At 24.5% G+C, this 24,762-nt stretch overlaps 4 protein-coding genes across 5 annotated transcripts; all 4 read right to left on the reverse strand.

The window, feature by feature from the left end:
• Positions 1–358: 358 nt before the first annotated feature.
• On the reverse strand, positions 359–1,733 carry LOC119681183 (longitudinals lacking protein, isoforms A/B/D/L-like). The gene has a single exon (XM_038094294.1). It carries the CDS (start codon positions 1,313–1,315, stop codon positions 740–742), a length of 576 nt encoding a protein of 191 aa, XP_037950222.1. The 5' UTR covers positions 1,316–1,733; the 3' UTR covers positions 359–739.
• Positions 1,734–5,014: 3,281 nt separating this feature from the next.
• LOC119679849 (longitudinals lacking protein, isoforms J/P/Q/S/Z-like) lies at positions 5,015–9,071 on the reverse strand. The gene is made up of 2 exons (XM_038092417.1): positions 8,856–9,071; positions 5,015–6,429 (listed from the first exon to the last, which is right to left on the reverse strand). Exons 1-2 carry the CDS (start codon positions 8,977–8,979, stop codon positions 5,189–5,191), a joined length of 1,365 nt encoding a protein of 454 aa, XP_037948345.1. The 5' UTR covers positions 8,980–9,071; the 3' UTR covers positions 5,015–5,188.
• LOC119679850 (longitudinals lacking protein, isoforms A/B/D/L-like) lies at positions 8,998–16,193 on the reverse strand. Of its 2 annotated transcripts, XM_038092420.1 has the most exons (3): positions 15,997–16,193; positions 13,926–14,895; positions 8,998–9,080 (listed from the first exon to the last, which is right to left on the reverse strand). In XM_038092420.1, the coding sequence occupies exons 2-3, from the start codon at positions 14,834–14,836 to the stop codon at positions 9,050–9,052; spliced, it is 942 nt and encodes a 313-aa protein (XP_037948348.1). In that variant the 5' UTR covers positions 14,837–14,895; positions 15,997–16,193; the 3' UTR covers positions 8,998–9,049. The 2 variants fall into 2 exon arrangements, with proteins under 2 accessions (XP_037948348.1, XP_037948347.1); XM_038092419.1 differs by lacking the exon at positions 15,997–16,193 and having other exon boundaries at positions 13,926–15,054.
• A 1,318-nt stretch (positions 16,194–17,511) lies between these two features.
• Positions 17,512–19,656, reverse strand: LOC119675101 (longitudinals lacking protein, isoforms F/I/K/T-like). Its single transcript, XM_038086288.1, has 2 exons — positions 19,317–19,656; positions 17,512–19,132 (listed from the first exon to the last, which is right to left on the reverse strand). The coding sequence occupies exons 1-2, from the start codon at positions 19,654–19,656 to the stop codon at positions 18,006–18,008; spliced, it is 1,467 nt and encodes a 488-aa protein (XP_037942216.1). The 3' UTR covers positions 17,512–18,005.
• Between the last annotated feature and the right edge of the window lie 5,106 nt (positions 19,657–24,762).

Consider the following 24,762-nt stretch of genomic DNA (forward strand, 5'->3'; position numbering starts at 1 on the left):
TTTAAATTTTTTTTTTTAAAGAATAACAACATTCCTATTTAATATATTTTATCTAAATTTTTTATATAAAATGCCTTCATTTGAAAATAATTAGTTTGAGATCAATATACGCGCTCAGTTCAACTTAAGCTCAAGTTCTTGTTAATTAAACTTTAAAAATATTACAAAATATCGCAACTAAAAACTGTGTCCCAATTGTCACAAAAATTGCATTTAATATTATAAAAGCTTTTCAGTAAATAGTCTTATATGTAATTTACACATATTATTTATATTAAGTGTATACTAAATTTTTATATAAAACTAAATAATAAGACTATATTTAGATGTAAAAAGACTATTTTTCAAAGATCATTTGTAAAATTAGTGTAAAAGAAAATATAAGAACAAAAACAAATGTACAACAAAAGGTTAAAGAAAATAAAATTATTAAATAAAATAAAAATCAGAACATGTTGATCACATTCGTGCACAATATTTAAGTGATTGTTCAAAGCGAACACCGACAAACAACAACAACAGCAGCACTGGACGTATTGGAAGTGTTAAAAGTATTGTCAACGGCACCCTTGTTACTTTTTGCCATCGCATGAACGCATTTACAATAGTCGAAAATTGTTGGCAGTACATCAGATGCAGTAGCTGTTGTTGTTGCTATTGTTGTAGTTGTTGTTGATAAAGGTGTTGCTAAAACGGGCGCTAATAACACCCGACAACATTGTTGTTATTGTCGATTATATCATCGATTTTGATGGGTACGCATATGCAATACAAGATTATGTTTATGTTTTGACTTTTTGTGACAAATTGGGCACTCAAATTTTGGTTCAACACCACACTCGAATCGCATGTGTCTATTGAGGCTATGTGGGCGTGCATATGAATTACCACAACGTTCACATGTATACGCGCCACTCCAAGAAGGACCAGCACCACCTCCAGTATTATTACCACTCGAAACGTTACTGCCAGCAGCCGTATTCACTGAAGCTGCTGCTGCTGCTGCTGCTGCCGCTGAGGTAGACGGTCCAGTAGTTAAATTAGAGCTGCCAACAGCTGCTATGCTGGTACTTCCACCTGGCGAAGTAACAACGCCTGCACTTGGAGGCAATGCAACAACTGGAGAAACAACGCCAGAACTACTACTATAGCGTCGCGGAGGCGTCATTGATCTTGGATGAGACACATGCGACGTTGATAGTTGTGGAAAATTTAATAGTAATTGTGGTTGGGTTTGATGGGGATGTTGTAGGTGGTGGGAAGTGGTTTGCAAAGCAGAATGCTGCAAATTGGACGATTGTTGTGGGTTGGGCATACCTGAGGGTCCTGCGACGGGAGCTCTTATAAGAGCAGCTAGTGCGGCAACATTTGGATCATTGTATTCCGTAGCTTGCTGCAATACTCTAGATACCAAATCATACTTAAAATGTGTTAGACGCAAATCACAAGGCTGTTCATTGTCATTATTATTATCATCTTCTTCTTCATCATCAGTATTTCGTGCAACGGAAATGCTGGTACCAATGTGACCACTTGAAACACCAGGCGTAAGGCAATGCTCATTTTCAGTATCATCGATTGCGCTTGGTTCATATTTAATAACGCTTCCACTGCCAGTAGGTGTTGGCGTGGACGTATTCGGACTAGTACATGGACTCGTTTTCAAATGCAACTTATCATGTTGATGATGTGTCGAAATTGTGGGTGTGGTATTTCCACCCCCTGCTTATGAAATATACCAAAGAAAAAAGGATGGATTAATCATTTATTAAAAAAAAAAATATATATATATATATATATTATAAGTTTATTATTTTAATTTTAGATATTAAATTGAATTATTATTGATTTTATATTATTTATAGACAACACAAATTGTTTAAATTTAAAATAACATATTTTATACAAAAACATTAATGAGATGAGAATTAATATTTTGCAAATATTAAATAAAAATTTAAAAACAGTTAAACATTTATAAATAGATGGAAGTTAAAAACAAAGTCAAATAATAATGTTTAAAGTATATTACCATTTTTTCGAAATCAATTTGGAAATCAGGATTCTATGGTGAGTATGATGATTAGCTTTTATATTAAATTTTTAGGAGATGAAACAGCTTGTGTGCATGGAAGTATGTATGTGTATATATTTGTGTACGTATGTTGATAAGTGTAAATGTTTATTTATTTCTGCTTTATATAAATTTATATGTAAGAAAAGCTGTAAAAACTTCGATATGTATTGATAAACAGTTATGTTTTTATTTTTAGTAAAATATCGTATATTATTTTTTAATTTTTAAATAAACTGGAGCATTTTTCAGTTTGTTAGTGACAAATGTTGGTAATTCAAAAAATTGTTAGTAAAATAACTCCTTACTGTTGACAATGAGTCTAAGAAATATAAAAAATATATATAAAACAGTTTTTCTATTTTAATAAAATTTATAAACTTATCTAAAAAAAATAATCGTGTAAAATTAAATAAATAATTTATAAATTAAAGTAAATTGTCAGTTGTGAATCATAATATTTTAAAATTTTATATGTGCAATAAAGAGAAACTGAACATTTGCATATCAATATATATACATATTGATATATATATATAAATGTTTATATTAAGGACTAAAAAGTTTTAAAATATATAAACAAATGTGTTCATATTAAAACGTAAATAAGAGATCAGAGAGTTGTTCCATAAAAATGAACATATTTATTGTTTTGTTGTAAAAAAGATATGTTTAGAATTTTTAATACAATACGCTAACACTTTTAATTATTTAGTAGAAAAATACGCATGCAAATTAGTACCAATTTTCACAATACTTTAGATATTTTTTCTGTTTATTAATACTAAAAAATGGTAATTTTTAAAGAAATTCAATTATTTATAACAGAAAAAAATACATATAACTATATATATACATATATTTCAATAAAATTATACCTATAAGTAAAACTAAATTTAAATATTTTAATAGTTTATTGCTAAATTAATGTCTAAAATGCAACATATATAAGATAAAATTAAAAAAAAATAAAAAACAACACGGCTTTATACAGCCAATTGCATTGTAAACCAAAATTATGTATTTAACAATATATATAATAATCATACTAATAATTTAAAAAACTATATTTGTATATCATAATAGGTACAGTTATGATTAAAGAAAGCTCACTACAGTGGCTATTTGTCTTATTAATAGAAAAATAGAAAATCACGCCAGCCACCCTATATAATAACTACAAAATAATTACATTAAAGAAACTAATAGTTAATATAATAAAACACAGTTTACATGCTATTTTCTTTAAGAAAACTTAATTCTTGGTTTACAGCAAATATAAATAATATAATATTTTTCACAAGACAAAATATCATTTCCTACATTTTAAGGATTCATTAAAAGTTTAACAAATATTATAACATGCAATGTAGGCACGAGTTTCCAAATAAAAAAAAAGTAAAAATAAAATCTAAATATAATTATAAAAGTAATATTGAAGAGGTGGTTAACTGCTGTTAAAGAGTCGACACGATTTATAGTTATTTTACTTGATTACTACGACGTTTATTGGCGAGGACATTTCAACAAACACGTAAGCCAGCACCTGAAAGAGAGAAATTGTTAGTAAAAATAATTCTTCAAGAACAAATCAATTATTTGTGAAACACAAACGGAAGGAATCGAAAATGTTATGAAATAAGAAGGAAATATGACGGAGGAAGGGCTACAGATGTTTCAATGATCAATTGTTATGACAAGGTTTTAGGTATAATTAACTATTATAAACTAGTTATTATACCAAGTTGCAAAACTCTGAAGAAAAAAAGTACTTGTTTTATTTTATTTTTCATCGTATTTTTTTTTTATTTATTTTCAAATATGAAGAAGATATTTACATATATATATGCATACATATATATATAAATATATATATACATAACTATATATAAATATATATAAATATGTGTATGTGAAGGTTCAATTTAGTTTATGAAGTGATATAATGTTCGTATAAATATCAATAAAAACGATACTAATATAATTTATTATACAATTGTTTTTTTTTTGTTTTTGTTTTTGTATTATACATGATTGCAAATTAAAATTTTAAACTAATTTTCATAAAGATTTAAAGTAAATTATTTTATTTTTTAAAATGCAGCTCGAATTATATTTTTGAACTATATTTCTAAAATTATTAAACTGTTTTGTATATGAATTTATAACTATTGTTTCTTATTATGTTAAATGTATTTTATACAATTTGTGAAATTTCATACAAATATTTTTATTGAAACGCAAATATATATTGCATTTTTTTACTTTTTTATTATTAATTAAAATTAAATTAACATTTCATCAATTTTTTGTTTTTCATTAAAATCAGAATATGAATATTAACATTAAGCTAAAATTATAATTTCAATTTTTTTTATTGAAATAATATATATATATAAATTACTTTCATATATTTTCTGTGAAACATTTGACTAGAATGAATTTTTTTTTAATTTTTGTTAGTTTTTTGTATTCATTTTAAAATTATATATATATTTTCATTTTAAACTAAGAAAAATGACTAGATACAATTGCAAAGATTATTCTAAAAAGCTTAAAATTACTTTTAACTGTTACAAAAATGTGTAATCTTAAATTTCGATATATATTTATTTTAAATAAGATTTATTTTAAAAATAATCAAATAAAATAAATATAAAACACAGCTTACACTCAACAGAAAAGCAAAGAGTAATAATAATAACATAAAGACGTTTTGACTAGTAAATAAATATTTAATGTAAGTAAGAGAAAAAAAAACAAAATGGTATATTAAAGCATTCGAGAGTAAAATAAAATTTTACACAATTCTAATATATTCAAAAACTTGTATTTTTAAATAAATAAATAATCAATACAACATAGGAAACATTGCTGACACATTGCACAGAATCAACTGAAATTCTTTTCAATATATATAGATTTAATAAATAAATTGTGTTAAAAAAGCAATAGTCCAAGTTAAAATATAATTTACTTACTACCAAAGCTTTTAGATCCTTGATAAACACTTAAGAGATCTAATTAATATCTTAGTATAAGCATATATAGTATTTTTACACAAATTTTTTCTAGTCTTTGCATTTATGGATAATTGTTATTAATCTTATTATTTTATTCATTTTTTTGCATAACCACGGTATACGTATTGTTGCTATTGTTATTTGTGGACTTTTGGTCTTCATCAATTCGATCCCGACATTTTGTATTCAAATGACGTTTAAGATTGCTGTGGACATTTGTCGCATACCCACATAATTTGCTGCAGAAGTAGCGTGGCGGTTGCCCGCACTCATTCTTCAGATGGCATTTCAGACTATTTTTCCATTTGTAATTACGATTACAGTTGCGGCAAACCCATGGTTTTTCAATATCTGAATTGTAAATCATATCTTCGGAGTGTTCTAATGACTCTTTTCGAGTACGTTGATTTTGAATTAATATGCGGTAGCGTTTATCGTCGGATACTACTGATTGAAAATCTGCCATTTTTGTACTTGTGTGCGCATTATTAGTGGTACTCGTGAGGATGGTGCTCGTGGAAGGTTTCGGAGTAATTGATGTTATGGTAGCTGGAATTGTGGACAATTTTATTTGAAGGCTATGGGGATTTGGTTGCAATTGTAAATGTTGCAAATGCTGTTGTTGTTCTAAGAGTTGTTGTTGTTGCTGTTGTTGCACTACTTGATTTTGTTGATGATTGCTTAGACTACGTTTTTTTGAGCGATTGCTAGCCAAAACGTTATTTGTACCACATCGTTTACGTGAATCTCTAGTTTCAACCATTGAAGTTTCAGCCGCTTGTTTTGTTGTTGCGGCAGCTGTGGTTAATAAATCATCATCATCTTCGGTATTATTATCCTGTTCAGTTAACATTATATCCTCAAATTCCTCATTTTCGACTTTAACAGTATCAAAAGCCCAAGACATTGGACTAGATAATTTAAGATCATAAGTATAATCGTTATCTTCATTTTCATCTTCAGTATGCTCTTCTTCATCTTCTTCATCATTAACAGAACAATTTGAATTTTCAATTTTCACAATTACTTCCGTCATTGATTCATCGATTGGATCAAGCTCAACACCCGCAGCAGCTAATGCTGCAGCTGAGACCCCAATACCATTTTTTAAAGGATGTGCACCACCTTGTGTACCTACTCCGGCTGGGGTAATGCAAGCAATCGTAGTACGACCAATACTTCCAATACGTGTCATTGTTTGGGTATTGGGATCAATAACTGGTAATCCAGAGGTGCTGTTGATGGTGCTTGAATTTATTGAATTACTTGATGAGACGGGTAATGTTTTGTTAGTGGGTACGTTAGTTATTGCATTACTAGTTGTAAGCTTATCTATAGTTAGTTTTTAGTTTTTATTATTTGAAATTTATTATTGATGGTAAAATTTTGAAAAAATGTTATTTTATTTAGGTTATTGGAAGCGTGAAAAGAGAAATAGGGAAATAAATATTAATGTTAGTTTTGGATAATAATTGTAGATAGATTCATAATTATTTGAAAAATTCAATAATTTTAAAGGAAATAAAAACTTTTGATAAAATAGGATATGTAATCCTGGAAGAAAACGAAGTCGTAACGAAAGAAACATAACTGTAAAATAGAAAAATTAATCAAATAAATATATGAAAGAAATGTATAAAATAAATTTATTAAAGAAAACAAAATTTGAATACCCAGATTTAATATGTCTTTAAAATAAGAAATGAGATAACAAATGAATTTTTTAAGATGATCAATTTTAAAGTAATGTAGCAGCAAATAATGAAAGATCAATGAAATTATGAAATATGAATTTATTCATATATGCAAATACTTTCCTTATAAGGATGTGATAATTATATTCATATTTAGAAACAGATTTAGAAGCATTAAAAATTTTTTTTAAAATTCATGCACTAATTATTAAAAACTAAAATTATTCTTATCACTGTGGTTGCGATAAGCGATTTCTACTTTCACAAAAATTCTCTTATGCTATTGTTATTCATTAAAGAGAACAACCCATTTAATCTGTTATTTTTGCAAAAATCATTACTAATTATTTTAAATTAAATTTAAAAGTTTCTGATGAAGTACGTATACCACAGGATTATATGACAATAAGGTTATATCAACAAATTACAACAATTACTTAAGTATCCGTAATGGAGCTACGTTTTTATTAATGAAACTATTATTTACACATTTCATTCTAAGGTGATTCTAAGGTAGATATAAATAGTACATTATATAGTAAAAACTAAATAAGTTATGAATAGTTAAAGTAAGTATACTTAAGAAAAGAATAAAGTTAAAGATAAGTTTTAAGTTTAGTAGTTCTAATTAAAATACTTCTACAAAATGAACCATTTATAGTTATTTTTACAGAAATTTATAGTATAGATATTAATTAGTATAGTAAAGATACAGTAGAATATATATAGTTTTAGATAAAAAAAGATAAAATAGAAAACATAAGAAAATAATAAAATAATATTTTTTACCCTTGTTTTTTTAACGCATGATTTAAATACATGCTCCAATAGTAAGAATTTTATCTGAAATAAAAAAAGTTAATGTTGTCTAGGATGTTCTTTAGCTCCCTTTTTGCTTAGGTACTTCTTGTTACAAGAAGGCGAATGTAACATTAAATGGCAGACAAAATGTCACTGATTATATATTTACTTATTTGACATTATCTCATCGTGAAGCATGGGAACTCAGGTTATGTATAAAAGTTAAGATTTATTATTCCATGAAAGCAGGATTATTTTTTAGACAAAGTGTTCATAAATTAACAATATTTTATATTGTTCAAATTCGTTATAAGTGTGAAGTTTCACAAAATTGAATGAATGTTTTTATTAATATTTTATAAAGTGAGATTTATTCAATATCTTCTTGACATTTATCTATAAAGTCACATTTTGATATCTTTGAAGAAATAAATAAATAATTCCTTATTAAATCTATATGGAAGATTTTTTTAAGTTTAATAATGGAAGGGCCTATTTTACAATAAATATTTACGTGTCGATTTGACAATAAAGTGACATTTATTTGAGTTTTAAATGTCACTAGTGTTTAATATTGGGCATTTAATGATTACTGTTCCTAAAACCTGAATATGATATAAACTTAAAATAAAATATGAAATTTTAAGCATAATGTGTGTGAGATATATGAAATATTATATAAATTTCAAAAAAATATATGGAACATATGAAAAGTAAAATTTGAAATAATATCAAGACAATATATATTTAATTGAAATAAACATGATTAATTGTGATAATAAAATAATTTGTGACACATGTATAGTAAAATTTAAATGATATAAAATTAATATTAAGAAATTATATTAAGTGAAATAAAATAAATAAGTTATTTATTTATTTTAAATAAAAATAATAAGTCTTTCTTTCTATGTTGATTGCTACAAAAATAATATGTATGTTTTTATGAATAGTAATATTTCAAAGATACATAAAATTAATGTTAAGACATTATATTAAAATCGAAATAAAAAACATATTATGTATTTTGTAAAATGTTACATATCTTGTAATATGTGAATATTAAAATGTAAAAAAAAAATATGAAAATAATATTAAGAAATCATATTAATTGATATTCTATAAAAATTTGTTTTATAATATAAAACGCTAAAAAAATATATAACATATAAATAGAAAATTAAAAAAATAAATATATGAAAATAATATTAAAAAAATATATTTTTTGAAATAGTAAAAATATTTGGCAAAAACAAAAATTACCTGAACCAACGGTATCCTGAATTGACTTTTCTAAAATCGATTGATCTGCCATCATCAACCAATTTCTGACACGTATACGTGACTCATTTTGATTAACAGATGTTGTTGAAGCATCATGACCCATGGACAACGTACTTTGTTTTGTTGCATTTGATTTTTTAGAATTATTTATTGCACTAGAATCATCAGTAAGATTAATAGTTTCCTGGTCGTCGTTGGCAACATCTGAAAAGATAAAATTAGCATAATTGGTTAGTAAAGTATAACAGAAATATTTGAGCTGTATATATAATAAGCATCTATACATAACATCTGTTATAGTAGTATGTATATATGCGTTAATAATAATATTCAAATATTTCGTGTATGTAATTAAATAACTTTTAGAAATATACTTTATTGGCAATATTATTTTAGATCCGTTAAGTAACATTAATAATAATAACAAATAAAGTGACTTAGGTAATACTTACATAAAAACAAAAAATCCAAAAAAAACTAATCTATCGGAAAAAAATTAAATTAAAATTTTAATTAAAAACATTTTATCACAGTTTACTTATATGTTAAGAGAAACAATTTTTTTTTTAATATTATATACAAGAAAAAACTTTATTTTTATTGATATTACGCAATACATTTTATTAATCTATACAAAGTTTCGAAAATTTTCTGTTATAAAGTAATAAAAAATAAAACTTAAAAAAATATATTTATTTTATTTTAAACTATTATATGAGTATTTCCATTTATTTTTAAGGTTTCTGTAAAAAATGATCATTTTATAAAATAACATTTGCTTTGCAATAAAAATTTTTATCACTTAAATATATAAATTTAAATATACAATTTTGTAATTTATTTAAAATAAAAATGAATGATATTTTATTAACACAATATTATCAATAAGTGTATATAATTTATGATCAATTAAAACCATTAAAACTTTAATTCGTTTTTATTATTTTTTTCAATTGATAATAACAATTTTGGCTTACATTTTTTTTATTAATTTTTAATTAATTTTGTATTGAATTTTTTGTTGATTTTTTAATTTTTGCATTTTGCTTTTTGCCCAACACCAATTGGTAACCAATGTTTATATAAAGAGAAATTATTACTTATCGATAATTTAATTTAAACTTGACAGTTTTCAATTTCACATATTTGCTTAGAGCGAGTTTTGCCCGCTATAAAAATTCATTGTTTCTTCTATTTTAAATTTTGAAAAACGTACATCATAAGTGTCCTCAAATGTACCTAATTTAATTTTATAAAATTAATTTAATTAAAAATGTTTGTAATTTGTTAGTTATATTTTGTATTGTATTCATTCGAGATTTGACGATTATAATAGATTTAACTTATAATATAATAGTAAGTGTTATTACTGTTGTTATAAAAAAAAACTAAATAATGTGGAATGTTCACTATAGAAATATCCTCACCTGATATACATATTAAGTATAGAAATTGATGCATCATTAAAGTCTGCTATTTTCAATAAATTATAGTAGTAGTATAATATAAATAAATATTTTTAATAAAAAATATACATAAAACTAAAATTATATGTGACGTTTTCATTTTCTGGTATTTGAATTTAAAGTTAACTGAGTACTGGAATAATAGTGGAAGGAAGCACAGCCTCCAATTTTTCTTCTTTACTGTCGCGGTTGCATTCCTGCTTGCTTATAATGTGACTGACTTAAATATAACAATAAAAACGTTTAAATAAGTACCTGAGTTTTCCCTAATATATTTAGAATGTAATAAATTATTGTATTTTACAATTTAAACTTCATACAAAACTACGATAAATATACATATTCCTTGAAATAATATGGCTTGTTGCGATGTTTAGAAACAAAATTTAACTTTTCGAAAGTTTGTTAAAAAAAACGATATATAACTTAATTTATTAAAAAAAATATAAACTTACAGCTATAAAAGTTTTCATTAATATAAATAAGTTTATATATATTTTAAAGGCACTTTTGCTTGTTTATATGTTTACTCTGGAAGTAATTATCGGAATGCTTGAACTTAACACACCTAACGAAATGTTTTTTGTTTAATTGAAATTGAGGTAATTTGTTGTAACACAATCAATCCATTGCAAAATAAACTCAGACAAAACTTTTCCAAAATAAATTTATAACTTAAGTTGTACTTTCACTGTACATAACACCACGATTATTATGTAGCATAAACCTTAAAAGATATAATATTGGTGATATATTGAAACTGGTATTGCAAAAATATTATTTATTAAGTCCAGGTAAAATAAGTGAATTTATAATTTTTTGAAATATTTTACAATATTTGCAAAAAAAAAAGTTTTTAAAATATAATTATAGTATTATTTTATAAAGTACATTACTATATGAAAACTGACAACGCTTCAAGAGATTGTAACAAACAACTTCCAAATGTTAGCAATTTTTATATAGCAAATAACAATACAAATATAAATGTATATAAATGAATTTTCAAAAAGCCTTCAAGTAAGTAAGATATTATTATAAGAAAGTGAACATGAAACAATTAAGTTCTATTAAGCTTTATAATCTCTCTAGTATTATGCACTATTAACTTATTTATCTATATAGGAGCTAGCACAATAGACCACTGGTGTGAATCGTGAAGCATAGCATTTCCCACATAATAATTTTCTATATAGTATATTTCATTCCTATATTCAGGAATGAAATCCTTAATGAAAGGGAAAAAAAATCATATGGTAGGAGAGCGGCCATATTAATCGAGAAACTAAGAACCTTAAAAAAGTCTAATAAAAAAATAATTTATTATAAAACATTAAACATAAATCATTTAATTTATATATCCAGTTTTAAATTATGAATTATTATTTAATAAAAAACTGTACACAAAATAAAAATAAATTTAAATTCAATGAATAAAAAATTTTTTTTGGACTTTTTTAAACAAGGTTTAAAGGTTTTCTGAAAAAATAACAGACATTTTTTCAAACAAGGTTATTTTGAACCGCGTTAATGTGCGTATATATTTTAGTCCAAAGACGTATTAAAAACTATTTTGGAAATATTAAAGATTTTGGACTGATATTTATTTAAAACCCTGCATCTCTGTTAATACTACAAAGGGACACACACCAACACTCCCATACGATTTTTTTTGTTTGTTAAGGAATTAATTATATTTGGTTTTTACACGTAATCTCCGGAAAAGTATTGATATAAAATTGTGAGGTTTAGGTTTATTGATTTAGGTTTTCTGAAAGAGTCAAGCAAAGTTTATTTTGCAACTTTTAGTATAAAATTTATACAATAAACGACTAAAGTTTTGTGTGTATGACTTTTCTCTGCATTTATTTTGCTGCCTAATTTTAATATATTTGACTTAAAAACTTTAACTAATAAGTATATATATATATACTTTAATGTCTTTTATATTTATATATATAATTTTTTACACTTAAGAATAGAATATTGAAAAAAGCTTTTCGTTTTTAAATATCCGCTGAGTATATATTTTAATATGTATAATTAAATAGTATACGTTATAAAAATATTTTGTCTTTTATTGCTTTTATCGTCTTTTTTTTTTTTTGTTTAGTTATTATAAAAGGAATGTTATTTGTTTTATTATATTTGTTTTTATACATTTAAAATGTACTAAATCACTTATGCTGTTAAATATTATTTTTACTTTGTTAGTGTATAAATCGTTTTCTGAAATATTATTATTACAATTTTTTTTTCTTTCAATTTTATATAAACATATACATATATATTTTCGTTTGACTTAAAAAATTTTAGCTTGAAAAGTTAAAAAAAATTTTTTTTAAATAGGTGTCATTAAAAACCCTATAAACTCATTTTTTTTTTGTTTTTTTTTTGTTTTTTTGAAATGCAATCATTTTAAAAACGGCAGTTAATTTTAAAAAATATAACACAAAGAAAACTATAAAGTTTTCTGCGTAAATTTTTTTAAAGTTCATTATTTCATTATTTTTAATTTTCTATTTATAATGCGTAAAGCTTATATCTACAACTCATAATACATAAAAATATTAAAACATAAAGTTATAATATTTATATTATTAATATTTATTTTAATAACTCATCGTGCGAAGGAAGTCAAAGACAAAACATAAAAGTCAAATTTTATAACTTTATGTTTTCATATTAATATATATTAAATTGTTAACGTAAACCCTACATATTATAAAGTTTTAAACATTTAGTTGAAGCTTGCACTAAATAACAGATTTGAAAAAAAAAAAAATGAAAATTTCCATTTTGGCATACTCTAATTAAGAAATTTTGGCGATATTTATCTGATATATAATTCCTACATAATGGTAATTAGTAGGAACTAAAAATGACTGATTTTAACTAGATCAGGGATAACCATTTGATATTATGTATATGAATATTTTTTGTTAATAAAATTCGTTGTAGTATTCTTAATTAAAATTAAATTAAATTTTTTAGTGCTAGCTAATTCATTGTTCCTGTTCATTATCATTCAAATATATATATATATATATCTGAGCTTTTAAAATATATACAGCGCATACAATGCGACCTCAAACAGAATAAAGTGCTTTAACATCGTAATAACAATTGCAAAATGGCATAGTCTGAATTTCAACCATAAAGTTTTAATATACAATATACATTGAAACTTTAAATAGAAATATAAACTTTATCTTAATTTTTAGCATAAAATACATATATAATAATTATATAAAAATTTGGCACACTAATTCCAAGTTAATTTATACTAATTGATTGAAACAACATTCAATTGAAAGTTGTGTCTGTAAGGCAAAGTTAATACCTAAATTGATTCATTTTCTTAATGTTGTTCTCTTTTTTTCTTTTCTAGTTGTATCTCAACTCTGTCAACTCCTAGTTTGGGTAACCCAAAATTTTTGAAATTATTTGATATGATTGAAAATTCATAAAAAAAATAATATTAAATAAAATAAAAATAAAATATATATACATATATATATATATGTATATATATTTATATAAGTATAAAATTATAAAAAAAACCCCTAAAACTAACGCTTACGAAAAATGTTGTCTTAGTTCGGCGGCTGTTGAAAGGACCGCCGCGGCGGTCGCAGTAGCACTGCTACTGTCGTCACCACCGACACTTGCGCCGGAGCTTGTAAATGTTTTAATATCATCTAATTTTATGAACTTTTCCTTGTGCATACGTTCCATGTGACGTCCAATATGCATTTTCTGTTTCGCCCGATATACACAGAATGGACATTGAAATTGTGGTTCTTTTCCACATTCCCATTTCTGATGGTTACGCAGTGATGATTTTAGTTTATAAACACGGCCGCATTCAGGGCAAGGATGTCCAGCACCACCTGGAGCACCAATGCTTACTCCACCATTGCCACTGCCTCCAATTAGACTATTCATTGCGCTTATACTATTTAAAATATTAATATTGCAGAGACCTGCTGCACCGCCAACATCAGCAAAAGCGCCAGCAGAGCTAATGGTCGCATGATAATCCCCACCGGCGCCACCACCACCACTTAAGTTTCCATTATCATCACCATAACTGTTATCACTGATATTTCCACTATTGTTAGTACCTGACTTTTCAGCAGCAGCTTTTAACATTAACATTGTAGCTTCTTCTTCCGAAAATATTTTCAATTTTGACGTTCCATTCGTACCTTTTTCAGCACTATTACCAGTGGTAGTATTTGCGCTACAATTAAGCGGCGTACTTGTTTTTGCTGCACTTTCACTGCTGATTTCATTAGTTGGAGTGTCCGATCTGTTATTTGGTGACTTAGTACGCTCTTTTGCAGTGCCACGCTCGGTAATACCTACGCCACTTAAACTTCCTGTGGACCCTGCCGTACTGCTTTGTGACTTTTCCATCGCATTTATAGATAAATCTGTTGGAAATACTATTGGTTGAGAACCTTCGCGCAGTTGTGTAACAAGCGGCATAGCTAAGCGAGCGTTCCATTCATTCCAAGTAAGGCCGGCAATGCGAGTAATACTTAAATCTTCATGCATAATGTTGTTATTGTTAAGTGGTTGGATTTTTTTGAGGTTAAGTGGTTTTGCATCAAATTTTATTCGATTTTGTTAATACAAAAATAATTTAAAGAGTTTTGTTGCGTTTGTAGTTGATGATGTTGAAATAGTTGAATAGTTGTTTGTGTAGCGACAACGTATGCAAATAAAAAGAAAAGAACAAAAACAAAAGAAAAGGTAACAAAAATAAAAATTAACAGTTGGACTGGCACAACAAAATTGTTTATTTTAAATGCGAATTATACTTTACAAAATTAAAAAAATTAATAAATAAGTTCAACTTAAATTTAATAAATATATAATAGACTAATAAGCAATTAAATTTAGTTATTTACAATTAACTAGAAATGAATAACTAAGTTCAACTAAGGAATAATGCCAAAAGCCAATTTTGTTTGTTTTTTAAATGTAAATGAATAAAAAGTATTTACAATGAATGGGATGTGTTAAGCGAATTAATAGATGAATAAGCAGTTGTGATGGAGAAAAGCAAAAATGTAAAAATAAAATATTCCACATAGGCACAGACATTCAAATTTGCAATAAATCTAAAAAGTATCTCAGAAATATAATATCAAATATAATATTTCGGACATTTAAATTACATTTTTGCTACTGTGTATATAGAACACACACATATAAAAAAAAATAAAAAAATAGTTATTTAAAAGCAATTGTCTAAAAAAGGAATGAAGGAAAAGTTCCAAGTGACTATGAAAAATGTGATATTTCGACAAAAATTGATTATGTACAAAAAAATTAAGAAAAAATTTTTGTTATATAGGGCACACATGAAATCTTTTATTTAAACATTTATTAAAACTATATTCAGTATGTTAATCTGGAGGCAACAAAAGTACTTGTTTTTTAACTATTACATGTTGTGTGTGACAAAAAAGAATTTCACAATTAGTTTAAAAGTATAAAAACGTTTGCGCAGCGTATTAAAAACCTTAAGGGGTGGGGGAATTTGCTGGGTGGCATATATAGCAATAATAAAAAATTAGAAAAATTTTAAATAAAAACAAACTGATAACATAGTATGTATAAATGGTATAATAATAATTTACAATTCAATGTAATTGATTATTATCATTGGCAACAGTCATTTTCCGTATCCTTCCACGCCATCATGTCCTGATGGGTCGTCGCCGTCATATGAAAACCGCACCTGCAAAGGAAAAATACGTTAATCTAATGTTTGACTAATGTTTTACAGACATGTTAAAGTTGTTGTAGAAAGTTTCTATTAAGTAGTATGTAGTAAAACGAACAGTCGTCTGGAAGGAAAAGAAAAAAATATATTAGTATAAAGGCTAAGGACAAGGACAAGAGATATATAAATGCTGTGCGCACCTGATCTGTAAAAGTAAAAATTGTTATCATGAAAATGTGGTGTTTATGTGTTAATGTAGTAGTAATGAGTAAAACAAATTGGTGTAATTTTACACAACTTTTATTGATTTAATGAAATAAAATTATATTTAAAAGTTTTTATAAACATTCATTTTTTATGTCAATTACATATATACAATTATATATAATTATACAGGGTAGGAAAATAAAAAGCACTTTTTCACACTTAATATAATATTCGGTTTGTTACCAAATAAATATTGTAAAATTCTAACTTAGAAAAAAGTGCAAAATATTGAAATAAATTGTTTTTTTTTGTTGTTTTTTGTATAACCTTTAAATACATATACATTCTATTCAGATTTCAATAAATTTCTAAATTTCTTAATACAATTATTAAAATATTTTTCATATATTTAAAATATAAACTTTTCTCATATTTTATTTCAGGGACAAGAAATTTTTTTTACTGGATATTACATTGTTTAGATTAAATATGTAACTACTTTTACTTTTATTTTAAAATATTTATTATTTTTCATTCAATTATTTTTATTGACAACACTTATAATAAAATTGTTTTTATACTTATACTTCATGTACACTCTATTGTTATTAAATAAAAATTAGGGAAGTTTAATATTTTTATTATTTTAAATATATTGTGAACATATTTCAAGTATTTTGTATTCTCGAGAAAAGCCTCAAATTAAACGTAGGTGTATATTATAATCTAAAAATTTACTAATTTAAATTCAATTTTTTAATATATTATGTTTATGTGAATATTACTTATTACAAAGCTAAGTGACAAATTTATGTTATTTTAAATAAAAAACGGAATCAATAAAAAAATAATTTTTAATTAATGATTAATGAAATAATAATAAGAGCAATTTTATAAATTACATCCCCTTTAAGGTGTTAAGGAATAATATAAAAATTATTGAAAATTATATATCAAAAAAATATATATTTTTTTTAATTTGGTATAAAATTAAATAAAACTTTTAAAGCAAAGTCATATGTGTGTATGGTAAATATACAATTGTTAAACAATATTAGCTCAGCTAAAAAATTGTATTTGCACTTTTTCATTTTTCTATTCATTACTTTAAATTTAATATAATTATATATATTATACTTATATAAATGTCTATAAAGTTCGTATATTCAGTAATTAAAAGTTTTAAATATTTATACTTAATTTTAAGAAATCAATTTCAAATAATAATATAAAGCAATAGCCCTTCCTGTGGCTTTTTCTTAATTCTCTAAAAACTAAATAAAAATACTTTGTCACTTCTTAGCTTTGTCTATTAAGTTATATTACAATTATCTTAAAAGTTAGTATACAAATGAAAATTAACTGGATGTATTTATAAAAAAAAATGTAAGAAACAGTTTATGGTGAGAGGCAATTTAAGTTTCCCAAACATTTTTTATATTCATGGTTGATTACGTTTCTGTGATTTAAAAAAAATTATGTTCAAATATATTTTGGCATTAAGCATCTATGCATATATCTAAACTTGAGTAATCATTTCTACTGAATAATCATAACTGATATTATGCTATTAAGGGAGCATGGGAAACTCAATAATATTTTAAAGAATTTATATTGATATTTAATTAGTTTTGTTTCATTTTAAATATACTAAAAGTTAAATCAAAACTTAATTCATATTTTGTTGTTTTTGTTGTTGTTTTTGTTTTTACTAATTTAAGGCTTACGACCGCGCTTACTTTCTAGATGTGGCCTGTCCGGATGATGTTTTCGCACATGAACGCCTAAATTACCACGTTGTTTTGCTTTATATGAACAATATGGGCAGGGATGACATGGTTCTTTACCACCACATTCAACATTCTCATGACGACGCAATGTCGACTTCCAGCGGTATTTTTTGCCGCAATGTCGACAGATATATTTTGATTCTGGATCATCCGGATGCCCCAAAGATGAATCGCTTAGTGACAGTTCATATGATGTATTTGCACTTGTATCTAGTGTTACTGATTGTTCTTGTTTAATAGGGCGAGTCGTTAAGATGGTATAACTTTTTGTAATTCTTGGTTGTTCATGTATGGTAATACCTTCAGGCAAAATTGTTGCCTCAACACTGGTGGTTGCGTCATCATGTTCATGTAAATGCAAATGCTGTGTTTGATGATGTTGTTGTATGTGATGAGGTTGGGTTTGTTGCATTTGTTGATGGTGTCCAACATCTGAATCGTCAACTGTGGTTATTTGTGTAGATCCTGTTGTGTTTTGAATATGATCCGTGATTTCGGTGGGCGCAAAGCCAATGCCAATTTTCGTACCGTCTGGTAATTCGATATCATCAATTTCGGCATATTTAACAAAATCACTTATTATTGCAGCGGACGTTGTTGGATTATTTAAGTCAATTTCACTTATCTCATACTTTGTGCCTTCGGTTAAATCATGTTGATGTTGTCCTGCATCATGTGCTTCAACAATTTGTAGATTCGTTTGTGGTGTTATAATTTTACCACGAGAATATTTAATCCTTGACACAATTGGTTTTTGTTCTGTTATTTGGACATTACGTAGACCCATCAAATTAATCGTTTGCTGTTGTTGTACACCTGAAGCTGATTGAGGATGTGTGGTGACTATACTTTGTACTTGTGGATGATGTTGCAGTTGTTGTTGTAACTCCTGATGGTGAATTTGATGATGTTGTTGTTGTTGCTGCTGCTGTTGTTGTTGTTGTTGTTGTTGTTGTTGTTGTTGGGCTTGATGTTGATGTATCGTTTGTGGTTGAATAATTGTGGTATTTGGATGTGTAGCAAGAGTTGTTATTTTTTTTAAGTTGATAAGCTCTAAGAGAGAAGAATAATGTAACATTTTTTTAATATATAGAATTATTTATGTTTGGATCCTTATGGCATTGGACAATTAATAAAAAATTTCTTAGTCGAATACTTAATATTCGAATAATAATTCAAATAATTAAAATATATACGTATATGTATAATTGAAATGTAAAGTTTTCTTCAAACTTACCACATTCTGCAGATGGCAGTTTAATACCCTGATTGGTTAAAGTGGTTAGAGTTGATTTTGGTTCACAAACGTCATGTACTTCAGTTAAATGTGCTGTTTGGTTTCCAGTAGCAGCAGCCACGGCAGCTGCTGCCACTTGTTCTTCATCAGTAGTTGGTATCTTAGATGCAGTTATATTACCCAATTTCTTGACATGTAGTACAAATCCATCCTTATTTTGAGTGATAACGATATCATTACTCTCAAGTAAACAATCATCTAGTTCGAATTCCTCTGGAGTAATGTCTGTTTGTTCAGACTTATCATGCTTAACTGTGTGTTTAAGAAATAAAAATTTCATATACTCATATTTATTTGTATGCACATAATTAGAATTCTTAGAAAATACAAAATACAAAAGAAAATCGCGGATGAGAAGAGAATATAAGCGCAAGTTAACTTGTTTCAGTAGCTGTACGATATTAATAATTAAAATATTTAAAAAACAAGCACATCACAAACCATAAAGTTATTTGTAATCTTAATAATCTTAAAACAATATGTTAAAAAATATTGAAAACATATGTAAAATAATTTAACCAGTGCCAAAATTATATGTCCCTAATAACTTATATACACTTAACTTTTATTTAAAAAAAAATATAGTTAATATTAAATTGCTTATAAATAATTAAAAAGTCAGACAATTCAGTTTCTTTAATATATCAATTTATTTCAAAATACTTTTTGTTCGTTACACAAAAATAATTTCCCTTTCAATTAATTTAACATTGATTCATTTTTCTTATTTTCCAAAATATTTACTTAGATTAAAGCTTACCTTAATTCAACTCTCCTGCTACGACGTCCTATACTACTATTATTATCACTAATGCTCTACATACACAAGTAAATATTTTTAAATAAATAAATTTCGAGATCCAGAAATCAATCTAATTTTCATTATAAATTAGTTGTAATTTTATTATAGAATAGATAGTAATTAAATACAGCAGTTTATGTTAATTGCTTTTAATATATTTTTATCTAATTCATATTGCGTCCAAAATGAAGTTTATTCTATATATTATATATTATTTTATATATATTAATTATATATACATTACTATATGCATATATATAATATACATACATATTTATAATATATATATAAATATATTATATATATATATATTATGTACATTTAAGTTCCAATATGTTCCAATGGAATTTGGAGACGCAAATTCAATATTATACATAAAAACGGATTGATAAAACAGAAGAACACGACCAACTATCACTAACTGATAATAATATTAAATACTCAATTCTTTAGTCTTATTTTAAGTCTTTGATGAATTTAAAATAAATGCTTACGAAAAATTTAATAATTTACGAAATTTTAGACTGTTTGACATATTTCGGATGCTGCGTCTTCATGTGCACTTTTAAACTTTGTTTATAACGTGTCACATAGGAACAATAAATACATTTCTCTGATGGTGAGACACCGCACTCAAAACGTAAATGACGCATAAGATTCTTTTTGTACATATACATCTTTTCACATCGCGGGCAGGTATGGGGATAGGAAAATGGCACAATCTTTTCGTTACTAGTAGATGATGGGCCCGCCACTTTACTACTGGTATTAATATTATTTTTATTTGAATCAATTGGTTTTGTTTCCGAATTAAGCTCCTGTAGTTTTTGATTTTGATTTTTAATTAATTCACTTTGGGCAGTATAGTTCAGTGACGTTACAGATCGAATTGATATTTTCCAAAGATTTTCTGAAATAGAAATAGATTTAATTAGATATATATATAAACTTGAATACAATAAATAAATATTAGTACTTAAAAAAAATTAAATTAAATTAAATATGTTACAAAAAATTAAAGTATTTAAATTTAAAATTAAATAAAAAAATTATTGTCAATATATGTAATATATATAGAATAGCACTCACAACACCATAGATAAAAAGCCAATGGAAATATTTATTATATATATAAATATATAACTATTGGCATAATATATTGTGAACATTGTTGTTGGAGCTTTTTCTTATTAAATTGTATATAAGCTAATAAACTCTTTCAACAAATTCCACAGAATATTAAATACCATAAATTCAAACTATAGGCTGCAAATATAATTATGATATATGATATTAGCAAAATATTAGAGCTTCGATATAATTTTAATACATAATAATATGTGATTAGGTAGTGATAAAAGAAAAGATACATTATATAAACTAATTGTTTTTATCTATTTAAATTAAAAATTAAAAATAATACATTTTTTTAGAAATAATTGAGAAGCATACAATTTTACTAAAAGGTAATTTAATACCAGTATGAACACATTTATTTAATAAGTTAAAAAATTAAATATCAAATTCAAATTGCTTGATTTTGAAAATTTCTTACCCGTTTTAATAAATTAATTTTTTTATTATGTTCAAATAATAAAATATTTGAAAAGTTTAATCTAATGAAGACACAAAAGATACAGTCCCAGGTAGTACCGTCTACTGCAAATATTACGGTAGCAATTGTTGTGTAAATGATGTAAAATTCTTCAAGAACAGCAGCACCAATTTTATATAACTTCACTTATGATGTCACAACAACTGACCTGACTTTAAAAATAATAATTTTATTAAAATTTTTCTAAACTATAGATCCAAATACGAAGATGATTAAGTTGGTTGCAGATGAATTTCATCATAGAGATTTTCGTATCAACAGATTTCTGGAATATAATTAAATTAGAATTTGATATATATATAAAAAGCTAAAAGAAATTTTTTTTTGTAATCTCCAATCTTCAACAGCAGAACGTGAAAAAAGATATATGATATCTTAACTAATTTACTTATTTTGAAAATAAAACAACTTTGTTTTGGTGAGTTATGTCAATATTTTTTTAGTAATTCAGTTTTTATTATATTCAGTTTTGTTTCATATAATTTTACGCTAAATATAAACGCTAAAATTACTTCGTGATTTATTAATTTTTTTTTATTTATTTATTTATTTATTTTTTTTTTTATTTTTTTTTTTTGTAAAAATATCATATAATAATATTTTCAACAAAAGACTGCACTCTTTCTTCTTCGACAACTTTATAAATATATAATTTCTATAAATAATAAAATCTCAAATATTGGGTTTTGCATTTTTTTAATTTGTTTCGTTAAAAACTACAAATTTTAGGTACTAACAATATCATCATAAATATCTATATAAATTTGTTTTGTTATTGGATTTTTACGAAATACAATAACTATTTTTAATAATTTAATTGTATATATGTATATATTCATTTTTATTGTTTTTTTTTCTTTATTCAAATATTAACTACAAAAAAAATAAAATTCCGTCAATTTTATTTTAATATAAATATAATTAATTTCATTTTATAACTTTATTATGGCAAATATTTACTTTTTGTTCACCTTGATTATATTAATAATATACATGTATGTATTTGACTTTGCTTGGTTTACTAAATCTCTGGGATATTAACTCTCAACCGTTCGTTTATTCTATGTAATAAATTGCAATGTGCAAAATTTGCAATTTTTGCTGTTAAAATTTTTAACGTTTTTTTTTAATTTTCCGTCAATTGGTGTATATATATTTTTTGTTTGTAAATGTTTGTATATAATTTAAGTTGTGTATATATATATAATATTTTTGGTTGGTTTCTTTGGAGTATATTCTTGTATATATTTTCTATGTATTTTATAAGTATACATTTTTATATTCTTTCATATTTATATATTTTTCTTAATTAATAACAATAACAATTAAAATTTAAATTTAAATTAAAACTTAAAAACATTTAAAATTATTTTAAAAAACAAAGCAACAACAAAAAATTTGCCTAAAAAATTAACAAACAATGTATATATAATTTATTTGAACTTTTTTTAACCTCATAACATTTTTAATTTAAAAAAAAATATATTATATTTGAGTTCGTAAAATAAAATATATGTTGTGTACTCTATTTGTTATAAAATATGACTTAAGGCTTAGCCTTTTAGTTCAATTATATTATAATATTAATATTTAATAATTAATTAAATAAAGACTTACAGTGTATAGTTAAATTTAATATAATTTTGATTCGAAATCTATAGATTTTCAGTTGATTTTACATGTACATAAAACCATCGAAAAATAAGATTCAAATAAAAACTAAAAAAGATATTTTAATTATTTTTGCAAATTGTAACAAAAATTTAAATAAGTCAAAATTCGACGACATAATTTATGATAAATTAAAAAAAAAAAAAAACAAAACAAAAAAAGACAATATTAATTAAAAATGCGAAATATTTTATATTGGCACTTATTTCGTGTTTTTCATCAAATGTTTAAACAATTTATTAACTAAATTTTTAATAAAAATATTTATAAAAAATTAAGTTGTGTTTTTTTTTAAACCAATGTTATATAAAAGAAAATCGTGAATTAATTAAAAACCAATTTTGAATTGAATAATTTAAAAATTCTATAATTTTCTTTTGGTCTTTTGTATTATACAATTTAAAACTATTTTTAGTACGATTCAACAAATTTAATAGTTAAAGAATAACAGCCTCTTTATAACTAGATAATGAAATTCTGAATTATTTATTATATATTTAAATTTTTTTTAACTAAATTTTCTTTGAACTAAAATTTTTTATGACCGCACTACTGTACATTCAATTTTCCAATGTATAAATTGTAGCTTTATCTATTTTTTTTTAAATTAAATTTTGATATGTTTAAACATTCTCACATATATAATATGAAGTCGATTCTTTTGTCAGTATAAAACATTATTTACTTTACATACGGATAATATTAATATTAATTAATTAATATCATGAATAGTACGCGGCAAACAAAAAATTAGTTCTGTTTTAAACAAGATAGTTTTTTGAGTTAATTGTAGTTCTTTCGTCCTACTTTCAGTAGAACAAAATTATAGATAACAATTTTTTATATTACATATATGTATATGAAATCTATATCAGAAACAGAAATTTCAATTAAATATTTCGAGTATTAATTTATGAAAAATAAATCTTACAGAAATTGTTTCAGTTTATAAAAAAAAAAGTTATCTTATTAGATGAATCTGCTCTGTATATACGTATATATATTTCTATTCAATTAGTTAATATATAAATAACAATTAACAAACAACAAACAAAAAAGTTGTATATATTTAATAATGCTCGTTTATATAAATCTTCTTATTTCTTATATATTCTTCTCTTTTATATATATGTATATACATATATATATATATATATATATACGAAACAAATTTATAAATTTATAGTAACTATTTCTAAATAATTTATTTAAAACTATTCTTAATAAAATTTTTTATTTTGCTTTGCAAATATTAATTAATTTAATAATGAAAATAATAACATCTTTTTAATATTATA

This window comes from Teleopsis dalmanni, chromosome 2 (genome assembly GCF_002237135.1).
Source record: "Teleopsis dalmanni isolate 2A chromosome 2, ASM223713v2, whole genome shotgun sequence".
Lineage (NCBI taxonomy): Eukaryota > Metazoa > Arthropoda > Insecta > Diptera > Diopsidae > Teleopsis > Teleopsis dalmanni.

Coding starts and splice junctions, on each gene's coding strand:
- LOC119679850 (XM_038092419.1), bottom strand. CDS start 14,905: ATGCATGAAGATTTAAGTATTACTCGCATTGCCGGCCTTACTTGGAAT. Junction 9,081..13,925: donor GAACTAAGACAACATTTTTC/GTAAGCGTTAGT, acceptor TTATCTTTTCAG/ATGTTGCCAACGACGACCAG.
- LOC119679849 (XM_038092417.1), bottom strand. CDS start 8,979: ATGGGTCATGATGCTTCAACAACATCTGTTAATCAAAATGAGTCACGT. Junction 6,430..8,855: donor TCAGGATACCGTTGGTTCAG/GTAATTTTTGTT, acceptor AACTAACTATAG/ATAAGCTTACAACTAGTAAT.
- LOC119675101 (XM_038086288.1), bottom strand. CDS start 19,656: ATGAAATTTTTATTTCTTAAACACACAGTTAAGCATGATAAGTCTGAA. Junction 19,133..19,316: donor ACTGCCATCTGCAGAATGTG/GTAAGTTTGAAG, acceptor CTTCTCTCTTAG/AGCTTATCAACTTAAAAAAA.
- LOC119681183 (XM_038094294.1), bottom strand. CDS start 1,315: ATGCCCAACCCACAACAATCGTCCAATTTGCAGCATTCTGCTTTGCAA.